Here is a 21,470-nt window from a genome sequence, read left to right as displayed (position 1 = left end):
CCCTCTACCCTAAGAGTCAGGCATTTATTTATGAGCACCAAATGTCTCTTCACACGGTTTCACTGGTGCTTCCCAAGTACTTACCTGAAGAGACCACCTTGTCTTGGGCTGAGTGTGTGTAAATGTGTTTGTGACAATATAATGCTTGAGAGGAGTTGTAGTGGTGGCCAGCCTTGGAAATCTCTATCCACAGAACAAGTCCAACAGTGGTTGTCATCCCCTCATTGCCTTCCAGTGTACCTCAACCCTGCCCTGGAGGGCTCCCTTCTAATGATGAGGGGATAGTTCAATCTGAGTGACATGCTGTCAACTGAGATTACCAACAACGTTACCAATTGTTGCCAGGTTGAGTGGCTTTTAATAAAATATGCGCTTGTCCACTAGCTACTGGTCTGAGACCATGACACTCATTTTACATAGGTTATTCAATAGCCAGTTGATGGAAACAGCTTTCAGTTACTGCCAATATGGGGTTAGATCTGACTCAGCAACCTAGTGGGGAAAGACTTCATATACCGTTACCTATCCAATATTTATTACTGTTGATAGTCAAATTTGGCCAAGAGGATGGTAGTGTCTGAAAAATGTTGTGTACTATCAAGCAGGGAGAGAAATTAACTCCACCTTTGCTTCCTGTGCAGAATATTCTTAAAAAAGTGGAAGAGAAATCCGAGAAGGAAACCACTGCCCTTGAAGCACACAAAGAGCTGGAAACAGTAAGTCTGATGGCAAATTTCAGAAGACTGAGAATTAGCCAGCATCCTCAGTGTCTTTAAAAAGGTACTGGGCCATATGCATTCCTGGTGCAATTCCACTGACCTTAGAGGAGTTACATCAGAGATACATTTGCCTCACTGTGTTTCAGAATAATTATTACCCCTTATTCTCCCCTGAGGGCAGACCATGATAGCAAATAATAGACAGAGGAATTGCTCTTATTAACAGACTGTATATTTGCTCTGTAGGAGATTTTAGAGAGAAGAGTTGCCCGCACGTTTCAGAGAATACAAATTGTCTATGGGGAGATATATTTATTTAGCTGCAGCCAGTAGTGGACTGTATGGGGTTGGATTTTATCCTGTGGTGCCACTTACTTTTCTGACCTAGAATAGTAGTTTCTTTAATGAGGTGCTTTTTATGAGTGCTTAAGATTGTGTGTGTATTTCTGTTCCCAAGAGGCCTATAGGGAAGTGTGATAGAGAGGGGAAATTCAATTATTTTAGTTATTTCCAGCACACTACCTGCCAGAGTACACATTATGGGGAAGGCCTAGTGATGTCTTCCACCTGGGATATTCTGATGGTGGGTGAGGGTCCTCTTACTCTGTCTATATGGGGCAGTATATGTGAGGACCTCTGTGCTAAATGTTTAGACATCCTGAAACTTTCTGCAGCTCTGTTTGTTGGGGATAGAATTTTCCAGGGTATTTGAGACATTTGACAGGTGCCACTCCCTTCTTTATTAGTAGGAGTCTGTGGTACTTAATGAATCCTGGATTGTGATTTAAATAAAATATAATGTTTTAAATTTGAAGCTGTACTAAAATGTCAGCTTTCCAGTTGATGGTGCAGTGTCAGATTTGTAAAATCTAGGGCTGTCGATTAATCAGTTAACTCATGCGATTAACCCAAAAAAATTAATTGCAATTAATCGCAGTTTTAATCGCACTGTTAAACAATAGAATACCAATTGAAAATTAAATATTTTGGATTTTTTCTACATTTTCATATAGTTTATTCTGTGTTGTAATTGAAATCAAAGTGTATATTTTTTTATTACAGATATTTGCACTGTAAAATGATAGTAGTGTTTTTTAATTCACCTCATCCAAGTACTGTAGTGCAATCTCTTTGTTGTGAAAGTGCAACTTGCAAATGTAGATTTTTTTTGTTACATAATTGCACTCAAAAACAAAATAATATAAAACTTCAGAGCCTACAAGTCCACTCAGTCCTACTTCTCGTTCAGTCAATCGCTAAGACAAACAAGCTTGTTTACATTTACAGGAGATAGTGCTGCCCTCTTCTTATTTACAGTGTTACCTGAAAGTGAGAACAAGCATTCACATGGCACTTTTGTAGCCGGTATTGCAAGATATTTACAGGCCAGATATGCTAAACATTCGTATGCCCCTTCATGCTTCGGCCATCATTCCAGAGGACACGCTTCAATACTGATAATATTCATTAAAAAAATAATGCGTTAATTACATTTTTGATTGGACTCCTTGGGGGAGAATTGTATGTCCCCCTGCTCTGTTTTACATGCATTCTGCCATATATTTCATGTTATAAGAGTCTCAGATGATGACCCAGCACATGTTGTTCATTTTAAGAACACTTTCACTGCAGATTTGACAAAACGCAAAGAAGGTACCAATGTGAGATTTCTAAAGATAGCTACAACACTCGACCCAAGGTTTAAGAATCTGAAGTGCCTTCCAAAATCTGAGGGGAACAAGGTGTGGAGCATGCTTTCAGAAGTCTTAAAAGAGCAACACTCCGATGTGGAAACTACAGAACCCGAACCACCAAAAAAGAAAATCAACCTTCTGCTGGTAGCACCTGACTCAGATAATGAAAATGAACATACATCAGTCCGCACTCCTTTGGATCATTATTAAGCAGAACCCCTCATCAGCATGGACGCATGTCTTCTGGAATGGTGGTTGAAGCATGAAGGGACATACGAATCTTTAGTGCATCTGGCACGTAAATATCTTGGGATGCCGGCTACAACAGTGCCATGAGAATGCCTATTCTCACTTTCAGCTGATATTGTAAACAAAAAGCGGGCAGCATTATCTCCTGCAAATGTAAACAAACTAGTTTGGCGGAGCGATTGGCTGAACAAGAAGTAGGACTGAGTGGACTTGCAGGCTCTAAGATTTTACATTATTTTATTTTTGAATGCAGGTTTTTTTGTACATATTATACATTTGTAATTTCAACTTTCTTGGCAAAGATTGCACTACAGTACTTGTATTAGATGAATTGAAAAATGGTGGTTTTTTTTTTACAGTGCAAATAATTGTAATGAAAAATAAATATAAAGTGAGCACTGTACACTTTGTATTCTGTGTTGTAACTGAAATCAATATATTTGAAAATGTAGAAAACATCCACAAATATTTAAATAAATGGTATTCTATTATTGTTTACCAGTGCAATTCGTGCAGTTAATTTTTTTAATCATGCGATTAATTGTGATAAAAAATTTTAATTGCTTGACAGCCCTGGTAACAACCAACAAGAAAAACCTGTATAAGGCTTTCAGATTTGGCCTGGAATGGTCCAGGAAGCAGACTGGCTAAAGATCATTCAAGATAAATCGGAGGCAAAGATCTCTAAAGCTGAGACTGATGTTTTGGAATACTTCATATGGCTATATTTTTGCATGCTGCCTTCCAATGAGTGTGATGGCCAGTAGGTTTCAGATCACACCTTGAAGCTGTTACTCAGAAGTCTGAGGAGGCCTGCTACTGTAGTTGGCCACAAGGATGGCTAAATTTATCATGAAAACAGATGATCGTTGCTGTACCTGTCTGTCAATGACTGTCGGACTTGGTCCATTTTATAGATCCCTGTAGCACAGTGGCCCACTTGTACATTTTTAAGTTGGGGTGTAAGGCTAACCCTCCATTTATCTATAATTAGGTATATATTGTTATGACAGAGTTCACCATGTGGCGTTGTTATATATAATCTTACAAGTTATTTTTCTTAGCATGTGAGCAAGTTTTTAGTTGTTGATTTTCTGATGAATTTTCTATGGGGGGCTGTGACAAGCTACAAGAGAGTTTGCTCTCCACCTTAATCTCTCTGTTCTTGAGGTAGACTTGCTCCCTGTGAACTGGGTATTGGTGTTTGGGCTGAGATCCCTAATGTAAACAAACAAGTTGCTCTAAGAATATACAGACTTCTGCATTACTAATTTCTCTTCCAGTGGGGAGTTTCAGCCCCCTCCCCAACATCTGCTATTTCTTGACAGAGGGTTGACAAATCTTATTGAAATTAATACTTGCCTTCCTTCTCCTCCATATGAAGATGGTACTGCATGTATACTTTCTGGATTGAATGTACAGGAAAAAGAGAGGTGATTTGTAGCACTGTAGGATTTGGGGAAATATAGTTTGATTGTAGCTGTTGTACCTGCTAGAGACCAGAATATTGGCATAACAATGGAGTCAATATCTGAATATAGTTTAGATAAGTGCCATATGACCCCTAAATATAAATCCTTCCTAATATTATATCCTTTTTGTTAATTTTTAAGTGATTTTTTAGTGATGGTGAAAAGAACTAACTTGACAGCACCAAAGTTGGATCAGTATTTATTAGTTAGTTCAGTTACAATCAGTTTACACCAAAAATTCTCTTCGTGTCATGTATTGCTATAGAATCTGCATACAGGATGATCCTTTTCTATGTATGCATCATTGGTTGTCTAATTCCCACAACCAATGGACATTCAACTAAGAACAGAGATTTCTACAAAACTCTATGTTAACTGCACTTCTCAGCATTATGCATTTAGGGAAACCTATATAGAGGAGGAATTTTATCATAGTCATTGGTATTCTTTTAAGGCCCAATCCAACTCCCATTGAACTCAATGGAAAAACTTTCACTATGAAAGCTGGATTGGGTCTTTAATATTACTTTTTCACTTTTGTAATATGTAAAAAATTTGTTGTTGTTCTACATGAAAGTTTTCTGAAATTAAAAAAAAAACCCTGCTAATGAGTTTGCCAGTTAATATCTCCTTTTCTCCATTATTATAATGCCTACACTATGGTGCTCACCTATATAGAAAGATCATGTTGTACACCAACACTTGCTAAGTAACCCATGGGAGGAGAGCACTGCAGCATGGAGTAGACCTCAGTTTGGAATCAGACCTTTGGATTGTTCTCTTTTCCCAGGTGGTGAAGGCATGTAACGAAGGTGTCAGGAAGATGAGCCGAACAGAGCAGATGATTAGCATCCAGAAGAAATTAGAGTTTAAGATCAAGGTATAAGTACAGACTGGTAACCCCTGCAGAGATAGAACAGATAGCATCTAGGTATTGCAGATACCCAGAATATGAGGAACATAGTGACCAATTGTGAACATTATGGTTTGTGACTTGCCCAGTATCACATAATGGCTCTGTGGCAGAGGCAGGGATAGAATCCAGTTCTCTAGTGCAGCATTCCAGTGTCTTAACCATGACACCATCCACTCTCTTCCTGTTGTCCCCTGCCTCATCCACTACACACTTTCCAAGTTCTGCAACAAGTGAGGCAGGGGTCCTGCAGACAACAGCCTCATTTGGTACACAACCCTAAGGCTGGTCGATCCTGTGCACTGACTGAGGCAGGGGTCCTGTGCAGAAAGTAGTATGTGATCATGTAATTAAAGACCATATCATAATGCATACACATAAGGGGACTGAATCGAAGTTGCACAGGCAACCTTAATTCTGGCATTTCTTGACTATTTAATGCTTCACTTTGTAACCATAGTGTCTTTTAATTTAATTTTTTTGGATGTAATGTCTTAAATCTTTTTAAAAAAAAAATACCAAAAAAAAATTCCATCCCATGAAACCATGTTGATCCCCAACTTGGGACATCAGCAGGGTCTGGACTTTCACATGCACAGCACAGACCTTTATTGCTTGAACTAATGGGATAGCTGGAAGTAGTCATCAGCAGTTATTCTCTATTTGGATGGTCACGGGGGGAGTAGGGGAAGGAGATACTTTGCCAGTAGGTTTCACAGCTATTTGCTGACTCCAAAGAAATGTAGAGACTCAGGACTCATGGGCTTAATTCCAGGTTCTGTTGGGCAGTATACTCTAGTGGTTAGACCCTACTGCCCCCGTGCCCATAGCCTATCACCCTTTGCTCCTATCTATTCCACCCCAGTTCCTGCTCCCCTCCCCATCTGCTTCTATCCACCCCCACCCACTCCCCCTGCTCAATCCTCAGGCTCTTATCCCACACTGCTGCCCCCTGGTTCCTGTGCCTCCTCCCCCCTCTGACTCCTGCAGTCCCCACTTCCCCATCCCCCCACTTTATCTCTGCATTCCCTGGTAGCTGTTTCCTCGCTCTCTCCACACTGCCTGGTTGCCAGCACTTTAAGTACTAAGGCTGCATCCCCTGTTATCAGAGCCATGTATACCTCTCCTCACAGCATAGGTCTTGTTCCACCTCCTCACTACTCTGAGGTTTATCTGCATTTCTAGTGTTGTAAGAGTGAAGTAAGGAGCATATGTTACTTATCCTGTAAGGGTTACATAGGATGAAAGGGACCTCCTGAGTTGTTGAGTCCAGGGCCCTGCTATCGTAGCCAACCCCATCATGTAATCCCGTTCATAAACTTATCAAGATGCATCTTAAAACCAGATAGGTTGTTCGCAGATCCTGCTCTTCTGATCTTTGCTGTCTCTCTCTTCCATGTAGTCTGTGCCCATCATCTCTCACTCCCGTTGGCTGTTAAAGCAAGGGGAACTGCAGCAAATGAATGGCCCAAAGACATCACGCACGCTCCGCACCAAGAAACTCTTTAGAGAAATCTACTTGTTCCTTTTCAATGACCTGCTGGTACTCTGCAGGCAGATTCCTGGGTGAGTTTGGGATGTGGCCAACACCTGGATGTGTGTTATAAGCACTCCTCCCCCCTCGGTTCATCCAACCCGCTCTTGCTTAAGTTGTGCATGGATTCTTGTCCTGTAATTGACCAGATTATGTCTGAAATATGACAGTACAGAGTCCTGTATCACAGGCACCATTTCCAGGGGGGCTATCTGAAGATTTCTCCTTTGTCTGAATATTTACACTGCCTCTTCTGTGAACTGTGGCTGTTGACGGGCTGCATGCCCATACACAGTTTGACCTTTGTGTTACTTAAAATTTCAGGCCAGATCTCTGCTGATGTAAATCAGCAGAGCTCCATTGACTTGAGTGGTGCTGCACTGAGCTATAGCAGCTAAAGATCTGACGCCAGGATGTTTGGCTTGCTACTATAAAGTAACTCCTGGCTGATTACCAGACTGAAGAATATCGTAGTTTAAGCAAGTTAAACCTCTAGTAAAATAAGTTCTGTCTGATGGGCTGGGAGTGTCTGATCAGCAGGGAGGTGTGTAAACCAATGCGTGAGGCAAGGGACTGTATCTAGTACAGTACACACCATCTAGGGAGAGAAAGCTGCCTCAGCTAGGAGTATAGCGTTTATGATAAGAGAAATATTATAACACAAAATAGATGCCAGAGAACAAAAAGTTTGACATTAAGAAGACTTAACTGGTAAGGAGTCTGTCTATCCAGTAAAGCATTTCTAATATGCACTTTGTCAGTTTCAGCCAGGTGCCCAGTACTACTTTACTTGCATAGCATTTTCCAGCCAAGAACACAGAAGCATTTTACAAACGTTAGTGATATAAACCTCTCATCTTAGCTCTCCTGGGAGAAAACGTTATTTACATTTTACAGATGGGAACTGGGACACAGATTAGGTGTCTTTCTCACGGTCATACAAAGTTTGTGGCAGAGCCAGGAGTAGAATCTAGGTCCCTTGATTTTCAGTCTTATGCTTTAGCCCTCAGACCATCCATCCTCATTCTATCTAGGTAGTGTCTCTTCCCCTCACCACCAGGAATTTGCTCTCTGTATCATGCCTTTCTCAGAATTCGATATTGTTAAAGCCAAAGTGCTTCCAGACTGACTGATGAGCTTTCCTGACCCCTTTGCTTACCTCTCAGCGACAAGTACCAGGTGTTTGACTCAGCACCGCGAGGGCTTCTCCGGGTAGAGGAGTTAGAAGATCAGGGACAGAGTTTGGCCAATGTCTTCATCCTGAGGCTTCTGGAGAACACGGATGATCGGGAGGTCAGCTACATGCTCAAAGCATCATCCCAGTGAGTATGAAACACTGTCATCCCATTAGCAACCTGCATTGCTATTCCCCTGAACCCTCAAAAGTGAAGTGTCCAATCTGCCACGATCACCGGTCTGGCATCTATCTCCTCACCAGCTGGTCTTATTGAATTCCTATCTATGGGGATACCCTGCTATACAAGCTGAGCTGAGTTCACCCAGTGCACAACTCTTCCTCCTCCTCCTGATATAACTTCTCAACACAAGACAGAGCTTTCTGGGGGGATCGGATATAAAACTAGATGAGTTTCCTTCCTGTACAAGTGTATTTACGGCATCCATGTGTAACACACTGATTTCTAGGTAGGTCAAGACTCAATTAAGATTTAAAAGGAAATTATATGTCTGGTTTGCAAATCTCTCAGCACACATATCCAGATGGTAATTGAAATTAGCAGTACACATGCAGTACATTTATACAAGAGCAGCTTGATGTGGATCACTAGGATTCAAACCACTTGAAAAATCTAGCATTCTGCCTGTAACTTATCCCCCTAGCTGTGCACAGTCCCTGGGGTATGTAAAGATAAAGGCAGGAGCCCCAGTTCTGTTCATGAGTGTCAAACTCTCTTCTATGGCTGGCCCCAATTCTGATGGCAGCCCTCGCGCTGCTCAGTAGTCTTGAATTCCACTGTGTCGAAGTCTCCTTGGATACCATTTTCTGTCTGAATCTGTGATTTTTACTTCAAGATCCAACAAGCTCAGACTGGGCAAATGATTCAACACCACTAACAGTGGGCTGATTGTTTCAGATGCCCGGGGTCTGGTTTCCAGACTCGCCTCAATCCAGTCTCTTATTGCACCCACAGGTTTGCAGGCCCAGGTAATTATAGATGTGTCCACATAGCCAATATTTACATCTACGTGACATTTGCACCCTAAATTGGGGAAGCAGAAGAGGAGACTGGAGTTTAAAAACCCTGCCATTGAACAGTAATTGGAATAGATTTTCAACCACGGCTTCAGTCCTGCAGCGAGCTGCCCACACACACATTGCAGGATCAGCGTGATGAGAGAGTAACATGCGTTGTGACTGCTCCCACCCCCCTGCAAACTCTGCTACTCCAGGGTGATTAACAGAGTTGCTGTACCTGAAAATGGGGATGTTGGGCATCTGAAAGCTATACACCACAAATAAGCACTTAGGGCAAAGGCAACCCTTGCTTATCACAGCTAGCATTGTGCTGATTACAGTATGCTTTGGCAGAGAAGCACTAGCATACTGAGCTCCTATTTTCAGTCACTTATACCTCAGTGGAAAACGCCAATCTCAGCATTATTTCAGTTACCATAATTGAACATGTGGCCCCTTCTGAGCTTCTAAGTTCCCAATCAATGCACTTCACAATATTACCTGAGCTCATTAGGTCACACATTCAAACACTGACCTACAGATAGAAGTGATCACACTTTCCAATCAGCACATCAGCACCTCTCCTTTTTTGTTTTTTGTCAGTGGTTTTTCCCAGAGAAACTTCAGTGTAATTAAATGCAAGGTTTTAGATTAATGGTAAACTATAGTGCAGATTTCAAATCCATAGAAGCCAGGACATTTAAATTTCTCGCCTCTCCCAGTATCTGTAGCTTTTATGCAAGACAAAGTTAAACCATACCATTTTGAGCTCAGTACAGAACTTTGAAGATCCAAAATATAACTACCCGGTAGTTAGTCTCCAAGCAGAGCTGCCACATTCCATGTAGCTCTTCCAGTGGCAAGTATCCTGGGTGAGTTAAGTGGAACTCGACCTGTTTGTGTGGAATTTGCCACCATCTCCTCCAGCTGTCTGTCTGTGGCTCAATGGGACAGGGCACTCCTTGGCTGGAGTTGGGAGTGGGAGGTAAGTCAGGTATGAGGGAAGAACTCAGCAGTGGAAGAGATGCAGAATGAAGGCAGGTCCCAGCAGTTTGTGAGGGGAGGAAGGGGATGGGCAGTCACTGATGGGGAGGGTGAGGAGGGCACTAAACAGGGGAGGGAATGGCTGATGCAGGCAGCTGGAAGAGCCATGAAAGCCAGTCGGAGATGGCTGGATTGCACGGTAGATAGAGAGGTGGTAGCTGGAGGCCTCCCACACACAAGGCCCCTGCAGCGTGACTTGATGTGCCTGCCCCTGCAGCATGGATTATCCCAGAAAGTCACCAGTTCAGCTTGTGTGTGACATTCTAACCAGTGTGTGGGAGATGACGACTCAGGAAAAATGCCAGAGTGTCACACAGATGAGTGATGCTTGACAGACATGGCTAAGACCTGACATGCAGAGATTGGATAGCACATTAATTTCAGGTTGCTGCTTGCACACGGAGAGGGGGTGTGTGCGCACGCGCGCAGGCAGCAGGAGAAACAACCACAGAAAAGGGGCAGGGAAACTATTCTAAGAGGATCAGAGGAGTCAGAGTAACAGAGCTGAGAAAGAGATAAAGGGAAGGACTCAAGGGAGGTGCAGAGAAGGAGCAGAGTTGGAGAGGGAACCACACAATGCAGAGTGAGAATGGAGAGAGGCAGGGAAGAGCATGCCAGGGAAGGAAGGGCTCTGACAACTGGCAGGAAGGAGAGAAATCCCAGAGGTGATCCTTTCTGCTCACCTGCTGGAAGTGAGGAAGAGAAGAGGGAATAAACCTGCCCAGTGACTTTGGGAAGGGCTGAATGGGAAGCCAAAGGTTCCTCATGCAATCTGAGCCCATGGGGAAAGGGTGTGCACCTTCACTCTCTCAACAGCAGATCAAGCAAGGCATGATGGAAAGCCTATCCTTAGAGCTCCAGGAGGACACCCTGTAGGGCGAGAAGAAATGGCTGGAAAGGAAAGTAAAGGGCTGAATATGTTAAACCTGCTGTGACCCCAGGTCAGCAACCTGGGAGAACTGTACTAGAGCTAGCTTGCCAATTAGGTTACCGTCCATGCAGTTGCCCATATCTATTGCTACTTCAACAAGTCATCTGTGTAGGGACCCATATAGAGTCTACATTATCCTAGGACAGAGGTGGGCAAACTACGGCCCGTGGGCCACATCCGGCCCGCAGGACCGTCCTGCCAGGCCCCGGAGCTCCCAGCCAGGGAGGCTAGCCCCTGGCCCGTCCCCGGCAGCCACGCCGTCGCTCCTGCCGGGCTGCGCAGCTCGCGCCTGCCCACCTCCCAGGCTTTCCAGTAAGCAAGTCCTGCTGCTCTGAGCGGCATGGTAAGGGGGCGAGGAGCGGGGGTGGGGGGCGGCGTTGGATAAGGGGCAGGGAGTCCTGGGGGGGCAGTCAGGGGACAGGGAGCGGTTGGATAGGGGTGGGGTCCCGAGGGCCAGTTAGGGGGCAGGAAGTTCTGGGGGATGGGGAGATTGGATAGGCATGGGAGTCCCGGGGGGCCTGCCAGGGGGCGGGGTAGTCAGGGAGCGGGGGGTGGGGTTGGATAGGCGTGGGAGTCCCGGGGGGGCCTGTCAGGGGGCAGGGGTGTGGATAGGGGTCAGGGAGCAAGGGGATGGGGTTGGATAGGCATGGGAGTCCCGGGGGGGCTGTCAGGGGGCAGGGGTGTGGATAAGGGTCGGGGCAGTCAGGGGACAGGGAGCGGGGGGTGGGGTTGGATAGGCATGGGTTCCTGGGGGGCTGTCAGGGGGCGGGGGTGTGGATAGAGGTTGGGGCAGTCAGGGGACAGGGAGCGGGGAGGGTTGGATAGGGGACAGAGTCCCGGGAGGGGGTGGTCAGGGGACAAGGAGCAGAGGCGATTGGATGGGTTGGAGGCTCTGAGGGGGGCAGTCAGGGGGCGGGGAAGTGGGAGGGGGCAGATAGGGGGGCGGGGCCAGGCTGTTTGGGGAGATACAGCCTTCCCTACCCGGCCCTCCATACAGTTTCGCAACCCCGTTGTGGCTCTCGGGCCAAAAAGTTTGCCCACCCATGTCCTAGGAGAAACAGAGTCAAGTAAAATGCAGGGACAGAGAGGGGAATCATTCAGATCTCCCCCAATTTATTAATAGTGACCAGACTGACCTTCAAATGGCTGCTTGTCCAGCTACCAATGAGACACTCGCACTGTGTCCCAGTTGCCCAGAGAGGGGATCTCTGTTTCTAGCAGAGAAAGGGAAAAAGTTGGAGCTGGCAAATGGGGAAAGCTGGGAACGTGTGCCTGGGAATCAAAGCTGGTTGGGAGAGTAACTGTGTGCTGCAAGCAGATGATTGCGCCCTCATAGCTGTGTTCTGTTTGTCTCTGGTCACAGAAGTGAGATGAAGCGCTGGATGATCTCGCTGGCCCCAAATCGGAGAACCAAGTTTGTTTCATTCACATCCAGGCTCCTAGGTAAGAGATGCAGCAGAGATGGAGGGAGGGAGAGATGGTTATTTAACTTGCAGTGTGTCGTGCTCTTCTTCAGAGACCCCTGCCTGGGCCATCTGAAATGCTGGTTGCATAGCAAATGCTGCAACTGAGGTTGCGTCCCTCAAGGACTTCCCCCTCCACAGGATCTTGCCAGCACTCTGAGTGAGATTGACAAGATCAGTCTCTTTCCTCTCTGTGCCTGGCAGTAAGGTTTCTCCCCTGCTCCGGTGACCCTTTTCCTTTCTCCTGCCCCCTTCACTCCATCAAATCATTCTCACCAGATCACACTAGACATGAAAAACAATGTTAAATCTTAAATTACCCACCTTCCCACCCACTGCCTCCCATTTGCTCAGAGTGAATCTACACTTACATTTTAGCCAGAACCATTAACACAACTGTAAATTCTAGTGTAGACGTGGCTCCAAAACTTTTGTTCCAGTGCACAGTCTGTCCCTGGCTGGATTTCCGGTTCTACTTTCACCCTTCCCACCTTGCTGCTGTGTTTGGCACTGTTGTTCACCCTCTCCTCTTTGACATCTTGTCTACTTAGGGCTTTCGTGACAGCATTTGCTCCTGGTTCTTGTGTCTAGGTCCTACTCCCTCTCACTCTGGGGTTGCTGTAGTGGTTCTGTGGTCATCCCCCCACGCCCGGGTGGGCCAGAGCAACAAGTAGTCTTTAGCCCAAAGCCTTCTGGCTTGGGCAGACAGCAAAACATAGTCTGGGGCTCTGACTCTCTGGTTGGGCAGAGCAACAAGCCACAGGCAAGGCACAAGCTGTCTGGCCTCGGGTGAGTAGGCCACCACCCCAGGAATGGGGTTGGTGGCAGGGGATAGGGTGACCCTGTGACGGGTTGGATCACAGAAACTCCCTTGGGAGCTGCCACCCGATGTGCAAAGACTACCCCTGTTCCTGTTTTCCCTGCCAGCTCAGGACTCCAGCACCCTGTCTTGCTGAGCCAGACACTCCCGTCTGCTTCAACCCAGACCCAGGGTCTGAATCACTTGCCCCAAAGCTGCAAGTTTACCTGAAAACAGCTCCCAGAAGTGTGCGTGTCTCTAGCACTCAGATACCCAACTCCCAATGGGGTCTAAACCCAGATAAATCCGTTTTACCCTGCATAAAGCGTATACAGGGCAAACTCAAAAATTGTTCGCCCTCGATAACACTGATAGAGAGATATGCACAGCTGTTTGCTCCCCCAGGTATTAATACATACTCTGAGTAAATTACTAAATAAAAAGTGATTTTATTAAATACAGAAAATAGGATTTAAGTGGTTCCAAGTAGTAACAGACAGAACAAAGTAAGTCACCAAGCAAAATAAAATAAAATGTGCAAATCTATGTCTAATCAAGCTAAATACAGATAATCTCACCCTCAGAGATGCTTCAGTAAGTTTTTCTCAGACTGGACACCTTCCAGGCCTGGGCACAATTCTTTCCCCTGGTATAGCTCTTGTTCCAGCTCAGGTGACAGCTAGGGGATTCTTCATGATGGCTCCTCTCCCCCCTTTGTTCCCTTCCACCCCTTTATATATCTTTTGCATAAGGCAGGAACCCTTTGTCCCTCTGGGTTTCCACCCCCCCTCACTGGAAAAGCACCAGGTTAAAGATGTATCAGAGGGGTAGCCGTGTTAGTCTGAATCTGTGAAAAGCAACAGAGGGTCCTGTGGCACCTTTGAGACTAACAGAAGTATTGGGAGCATAAGCTTTCGTGGGTAAGACCCTCACTTCTTCAGATGCAAGCGATGCAAGGTTAAAGATGGATTCCAGTTCAGGTGACATGATCACATGTCACTGCAAGACTTCATTACTTACTTGCCAGCACACACATATACAGGAAGACTCACAGGTAAATACAGCCATCTGCAGACAATGGGAGTCATCAAGATTCCAAACCATCATTAATGGCCCACACTTTACATAATTACAATAGGCCCTCAGAGTTATATTTTATATTTCTAGTTTTAGATACAAGAGTGGTACATTTATACAAATCGGATGATCACACTCAGTAGATTATAAGCTTTGTAATGATACCTTACAAGAGACCTTTTGCATGAAGCATATCCCGATTATGTTATATTCACTTTTAACCATATTTTTCTAAAACTATCCCAGTTACATTATATTCACTTATCATGTTTTTATAAAACCATATAGACTGCACAACGTAACAGACCCGAGTCCACCCTACTCCACAGGGCCCTGGCCTGGGACCCAAACAGTGGTGAGTGGTCAGCTCTGGGTCAGCAGGGAAGTCACCGAAACATGCTGACTCATTTTCTGATCACGCAACTGGACTAATGTCTGGTTCCCCTGGGCTACTTCCTCCCCCAACCCCTTCCCTGGTGTAGCTCTGTAGTCCATAGGTCCTCAGTCTACTCTGGGTGAATCGCAGGTGGCAGTCCCAGCAACTCCTCTCCACAGTCAGTCTCCTTCATGGGGGGGGCACCACACAGCTCAGTCTTTGGTCAGAGTTCTGCAGTGGGGTACAGATATGTCTGCCTCCTTCCCTGGCTCCGGCCCAACTGAGCTGGAGGGCCTGCCTCTTACACTTCCTGTCCCACCACTTCCAACATGAGGGCGGGGCTGGCTTGGCTCCAGCCACCGGGGGTGTGGGGCAGTTTCTCCCCATCAGGTTCAGAGGGTGGCCACTCTGCCTCACTACAGTTTCACAGAACTGTTTACTGAGCGCCCCCTCTCCCCCCTTCAGCTAATCTTCTCCACTCACCGCCTCAGCAATCATCTCTGCACATTGACCCACACAGCTCCCTCTTCACTCCTGGTCTGTATCCATCCAGAATCCTGCATCTTAGTCTGTCTCTCTGACTTCTTTTCCTGGATGTCTATCAACATAAGCTTAATGTGTCTAAAATAGTCCTTCATCTTCACTCCCAAGTCCTTACCTTTCCGCTCTGTTACTGCCAACATCATCAGCAGCTCCATCTCTCAAGCCTGTAACCAGGGGTTTGTCTGCGAATCTTCCCTTGCCCCACAACTCCAAGCAGCTTCCAAATCTTCTTGTGGCTGCCGTCTCCCCCCAACATCTAAGACCTGACCATTTCTTTCTGTCTCTGTGGCTAATTCTGCCTGTGCTCAGCCCAACCCTCTGCACATTTAGTCCTTCTCAAAGGCCCCTCTCTTCCATGACACCAAAGGGAACTCGCTGACTGAGAGGGGCCAGCTTGATCAGTCCCATGGGAACAGAGTGTACAGCCTCGCTGGCCATTGTGCATCTGAGGCTCATTCCCTAGCCACTGTCTTTCAGCCATGAGCAAATTGAGGCAGGGATTATGTTGCCTTTGTGGATTGGGAAACACTGGGCACACTGACTGCTACCCAAAACAAGGGCTAACAATAGTTTGGGGAAGCATCGTAGAGCAGCCCAATCCCTGACGGTGCCTTTTCCCCCCAGCTTGCCCTTGGAGCACTTCTCAGGCTGCTCTGACATGGCTCCTTCTCCCCTCCAGAGACCTGGAGGTTAAGACAGTCCCTTCCCTCTGTAAGCAGTTTGGCAGGCCCTGCATCATCTCCTCTTTGGCCTTGCTCACCATTGTGCCTCTGCAGGGCTCACTCCTATCCTAGCTGGGTCCACTGCCCTAGCAAACTGGCCAACACACACAGATCATGAGCAGAGCAAGAATAAATACATGGGGGCCACCCCTGGTCTGGGCAGAGCAGGCTGCCACAACAGAAGCCCTTTACCACAAGTGTGCGTGTTCCAAGGCTGTAAAAAAGCGCACACCAAAAAGGTGTCCACTCTGGCTATGGCCAGTATCTTTTGCTGGTAGGCCCAGAGCCTCATCCCGACTCCCATGGAACTGTTCACAGAGCTGCAGGCCACCTGATTGGGCCTTGTGGGGCAGCCTGCTAGGGTTACCCCTAGCCTTCCCCACACTGAAGTTAACACTCAGCCAGGGCCTCGGAACCTTCTCATTGAGCCCTTTATAGCACTGGAGTCAGCCCACTTCTAGCAGCCTACTGCAGCATTCCCAGCTCAAAGGACTGTCCGGTTCAGGCTCAACCCTGTAGATCCGGGCAGCAGGTGTGTCACCAACCCCGCATTGTGTGGGATAACACCCTGGGAGCATAAGGGAACCAGGGATCGTATGATACAGTAATACCTGTTTCTAAGTTTACATGCTCCATTTCTCATGCCATATCTTGTGCTGGTACCTTAGAAGCCTCTTCCCCCATCTTGCTCTATCTAAGGGCTTGTCTACACTTAAAAGGCTGCACCAGGAGGGCTTCTCCCGTTGGTGTAGGTAATCCACCTCCCCGAGAACGCTGGATTTTCTACATCCCAAGTGATGTAGTTATACAAAAGTTGCTCGTGCAGACCAGCCTACACCATTTTATACTGTACAGCAGTCACAGGACTCTGGGGCAGCTGGATTACTTTGTCCCTCTCCCTCCCTCCCCATTGTCAGATTGCCCCCAGGTGCAGTGTGTCCATCCGTATGTGGCTCAGCAACCAGACGAGCTGTCCCTGGAGCTGGCAGATGTTCTTAACATCCTGGACAAGACAGATGACGGTAAGAGCGATGGGGCTCCAAGCATCCCTAAAATCACTCATCACAAGGGCGACAGAGCTGTCTCCTGGACAGGCTGCTTTTGAACACAGAGGGAGGTTCCTCTAGATTTAAAAAAAAGTGCCCTTGTTGCAACAACCATTCAGGGAACCCCAGGTTGTCCTCCCTGTCTCTTATGGGACATCAGCATCAGAGGACAGACCCCTAGGGACAGTGATCCTGTAGGCAACAGCAGAATTTAGCTGTCATTGGGACTAAACATCAGTTAAGGCCCTCATTCCTGTATCTTGCACTCCCTCTTCTGGCTGAGATGTGCAGCTACGTCCGGTCCCTGCTCTGGGTCTCTGTACTGATGTAGCCAGGAATGGTTAGCGAAGAGGTAGCATCTGCTTTTCACTCACATCTGCTTTTTAGCCAGTTTTGCAACTAGGATACAAGGTCAGGTGACTTGTGAGTCAGTGGCTCAGAAGGGATTAGAGCCCAGGCTTTTCCTGGTTTCTTAATCCTTACCTGTATCCGCTAAGCCACCAGTATGTCTCAAGGGCAGTAATTGAACCCAAGCCCTCCAAAGCATAGCCTTGGTGGCTCGCTCTCATTCGTACTCATTCCTGCACTTGGGCATTCTAGTCCTGTTGACTTGTCCTGCTACATGTTTTCCCTGCCCCTCAGGTTGGATTTTTGGGGAGCGTCTTCATGACCAGGAAAGGGGCTGGTTCCCCAGCTCTATGGGGGAGGAGATTCTGAACCCCAAGATCCGATCGCAGAACCTAAAAGAGTGTTTCCGGGTCCACAAGTCGGATGACAGTCAGCGGAGGAAGCTGGGCAGCAGGAATCGCCAATGACCCCTGGTCTCCCCCAGCCCTGGAGCACAAGGAATATCTAATGGCTTATGGAGAAAGATGGAGGGCAGATGCTGCAGGCTGAGAGAATGAGGTGGTGGTGCTGGTACTATGGGCCAGGGCACAGGGCCTGGTCTTAACATGCTGGTCACACCCCCTCTGACACAAATAGACTTTGCTCTGTTTACTAAGTTCTTCCCTCTACATTTTGTATTCCTCTGGAGACCAACCCCAGGAAGAGGAGAGGCCACTTGTCTAAAGCTCAAGGAACTATTCAATGTAATGGATTGCCAGTTGTGCTACCAACCCCAAAGAGTGCCAAGTGCTCCCCTGTGCAGTGAGGAGCTACTGGACAAGACTGCACCAGAACCACCCAGGAGGTTCACCACAGCTGTAACATGCCAGCTGGTCATATATAAGAGTTGCTTCAGTTGCTTTTCTAGTATAAATGGATAGAATCAGCTGGGCTGGGGAACAGTTCTACCTTACGTACCATAGAAAACTCTGTCTCCTAGCTACCCCCTCGCTGAGAGATTCCATTGTAGGAATGGGTTTGTGCCATCCCACAACATAGTTCTGTGCATACACACTACAGCTGAAGCCCTTTACCTCTTCCAGTGGGCACCTGGCAATTAACAATGGCACTAGGAGCTCTCTTTTTGTGGCGCACATGGTGCTTTTTTGGGTCAAAGCACTTAGCAGAACCTCTAAGCTTGGCAGCACCCCTGTGAGATAGGTTACTTTAAGTCCCCATTTTATAGGTGGGGAAATTGAGGCAGAGAAGTTGTCTCACCTGAAATCACACAGGGAGACCATGCCAGAGCTGAGACTAGAATTCAGGACTTCTGATGCCTGATTGCCAGTCCTGTTGTTGGGCTGCTGGGCCCACTCCTCCCCCCCATACTGGTCTTTGAGCCCAGTTCTAGGCAAATGCGCTAACAAATTAAACCAACAGCACCACACCCTGCTTTTCAGCAGCCTGAACTCTTTACTCACTATATTCCTGCACTTAACCCAGTGCAGGAACACCGATGGCTCTACCCCCAGGAGGTACCAAATGCAAGGTTCTCTGTGCACAGAACAGCAGCAGAGGGTTTCATCCACCTGCTGCCACAAGCAGGCAGAGCCCTGCTGTGAGAGGAACTCATGATGGCCTTCACCCTAACTGCACTAACAGACAAAAGCACGGGCAAAACAGTAGCACTGGTACATGGGGTTTCTTTGCCAGAGTGCACTGCACACATTCAGAGAGAGAGCAGATAGGGTAAAAGGACCTATGAGGCCACTGACTTTGCACATCAGCTGACAAACCATTACACACGGATGATATTCTAGCAGAGCCAGAGGCTTCACATGTAGGCCATTTCCCAGCACGTCTGTAAATTTGCAGGACTTTGCTCAATCCATTGTCAGTTTCTATTTGGAATGTAATGTAAACTGACCATTTCCACAAATCTCTATCACATTCCCAGACAGCTCTATGGGCTGTGGAGTGTGTTTCCAAAGGGAGGGGCTGTGCTCAGCCACCCGGCTCAGGCAGAGGCAGCCCGGCAGCAGTCGGCCCATCCTTAACAAGGAGAACTCAAGCAAAATAGCTGAAGTTGGCCAGGGCGGTAGGGGACATTGTACTAAAGCTATGTGAGGGCCTGCATGTCCTCTCTAAACCCAGCTAACCAGCTGTGTGCATGAACTGTATGTACAGTATTGATGCCTCCATGTATATAGGAAAGTCCTCAGTAGCCAGAAGGACAAGGGAATCATTTCCTTATATGATGCAGCTCAACATTGCATGAAACACAGGGCAAGGGATCAAGAGCTTCGGCAGGGAACTGAGAACGGACAGTGGTTGAAAACTGACCCTGAATAAGCATCCTAACAAATGGCTATTGGGCCTGCTCTGCTCTAAGCGGTTCCAGAGCGGCCCCTTCTCTGAGTGGCCCTTTGTTAGCTACAAAAAGGACAACTGACCCAAAGTATTTATTTGCATGAACATAAATCAGGGAATTTAAATTATTCAGCATCTTTCTGTGATGCAGTAAAGCAGAGTCTTCCAGGCATTTCTTGACACTCAGTGCTGCTTCTGATCTCTGCGCCTTCCCCTGCTAGCCTTGCTTAACACCCCACTGTCCACATTCAGATTAGGCAGTATCATGTCAGTGTGGTTGTGGTCAAAAAGAGGAGGGGAAAGCCAGCACCTTCTTACTCTGCTGATAGACGGGTCACCACAGTGTGCTTTAGACCCTATCTACATTAGACATTTGCACTGGTGTCACACTACAATTGATGCAGTCAATTACCGGCATAAACCCCACTTTTCATCACTGCTGCGTGCCTGCATCAGAGGCTCATGCCAGTGTGACTACATCGAGGTACTTTAGTGTAACTGTCTCTGCTGTAGCCAGGCTCTTCATACAATGCAGTCATTAGTATTGCAGCACTAACACAGCTATAGGAGAGTGAGTGGGATTCAGTTGTGGCTTGTATATGAACAGAATTGTTAAGGTTCAAGTGCATGGAAATCTTAATGCTGTATTGAACTCGTAGATAGCGCAGTGAGGAGCACATCAGAAACAGCTGACAAATTCAGATCCCGCTCTCTTACACCTGAGAACATTCATAGTTACTTAAGTTAGACAAGTGCCTATGGATATGTCAACACAGCAATTCAACCCCTGTGGCTGGTCCAGGTCAGGTGACTCAGGCTTGGGCAGCGGGGCTGTAATATTGATGTGTACAAGTTTCGGCTCGGGCTGGAGCCTCAGTTCTGGGACCCCTCGAGGGGGGCTGGGCCCAGAACCCAGCCCAAGCCTAATTGTCTACACAGCAATTTTTAGCCCTGCAGCCCGAGCCAGTTGATCTGGGCCAGCCTTGGCTATGCCACAGGTCTTGTATTCCAGTGTGTTCCAATGAGGGCAGAGCTCACCTCTCAGTATGGTTACTACTGGTGGTATGTGAGCCAGAAGGGCCTCAACTTGACTGACAGATTCCAGCTTGGGTTTGTAGGGCTGGCAGTTAGAAAAACAATTGCCATTTGACTTGTAAATTGAGCATATTTTATCCAGAGATCCTATAAATACAAAGACCACAAATAAATTGCACAAATAAATTGTACAGTCACTTTTCTAAGTACAACCAGACTTTAAGCTCAGGGTCCAAGACTCATAGCAGCAGCTGTTTACAGGTAATTAGTTTAAAGCCAAAACATGGAAGCTCTAGCTATGAAAACAATTTAAGACAAATAGATACAAGCATATTACAGATCATTTAGCCTTGCCCAAATTGTCATGAACATTTCTTAGCCCTGGCACTTGCCTGGGACAAAAAATGATTTTTACAATGAAAATGAAGATACTACGATCACCAATTAAAAAAATACTTGTCCTAGGCTAGGGGGCAATGAATTTTACCTGGCTGAGATCATTCAATGGCCAACTTTGGAGGAGAGGGTTTTCCGGTCTTTCATTGGCCTTTGCCCTCAAGCTCAGAACCTTGGACTTATGCCAACACCTAAGTCACTTTATAGTGGTTTTTGGGACTCCTAACTGTCACACTTGGTACATTATATTCAGCCACTGAATCGGGTTTGTTCTATGTACATTTTTAACCTCCTCCATTCCACACAGTCCAACATGTATCAGTTTCAGGTGGTCTAATGCTATCGATGGGCTCAGTCTGTGAAACACGAGTGCAGGTTTGAGATCCCAGGTCATTATCAGGCTGCCTGAGTGAACTGAAAAGAACTCTTGTTGTTGTTGTTTTTCTTGTGGTGAAAATACAGCTGACTGCGCCAGCAACTTCCAAAGCCTGGCCCTGTTTGCGTTTTCATTTTCTCATCCAGAGTGTGACCATCACCACCATTTTCCTCCCTCATCACGCTCATGT

General features: G+C 46.7%; 1 protein-coding gene across 1 annotated transcript in view; it reads left to right on the top strand.

The window, feature by feature from the left end:
* Window positions 1–20,683, top strand: part of NGEF (neuronal guanine nucleotide exchange factor) — a 50,786-nt gene extending 30,103 nt beyond the window's left edge. The window contains exons 6-12 of the mRNA XM_034781888.1: window positions 642–716; window positions 4,925–5,014; window positions 6,450–6,613; window positions 7,748–7,903; window positions 12,114–12,193; window positions 16,648–16,752; window positions 17,419–20,683. Coding sequence (XP_034637779.1) covers window positions 642–716; window positions 4,925–5,014; window positions 6,450–6,613; window positions 7,748–7,903; window positions 12,114–12,193; window positions 16,648–16,752; window positions 17,419–17,591 — 843 coding nt within the window. The 3' untranslated portion in view covers window positions 17,592–20,683. The remainder of the gene's footprint in view (window positions 1–641; window positions 717–4,924; window positions 5,015–6,449; window positions 6,614–7,747; window positions 7,904–12,113; window positions 12,194–16,647; window positions 16,753–17,418) is intronic.
* The last annotated feature ends 787 nt before the right edge of the window (window positions 20,684–21,470 follow it).

This window comes from Trachemys scripta, chromosome 9 (genome assembly GCF_013100865.1).
Source record: "Trachemys scripta elegans isolate TJP31775 chromosome 9, CAS_Tse_1.0, whole genome shotgun sequence".
In the NCBI taxonomy this organism is placed as follows: Eukaryota; Metazoa; Chordata; order Testudines; family Emydidae; genus Trachemys; species Trachemys scripta.
This window is presented reverse-complemented; position numbering and strand designations above follow the sequence as displayed.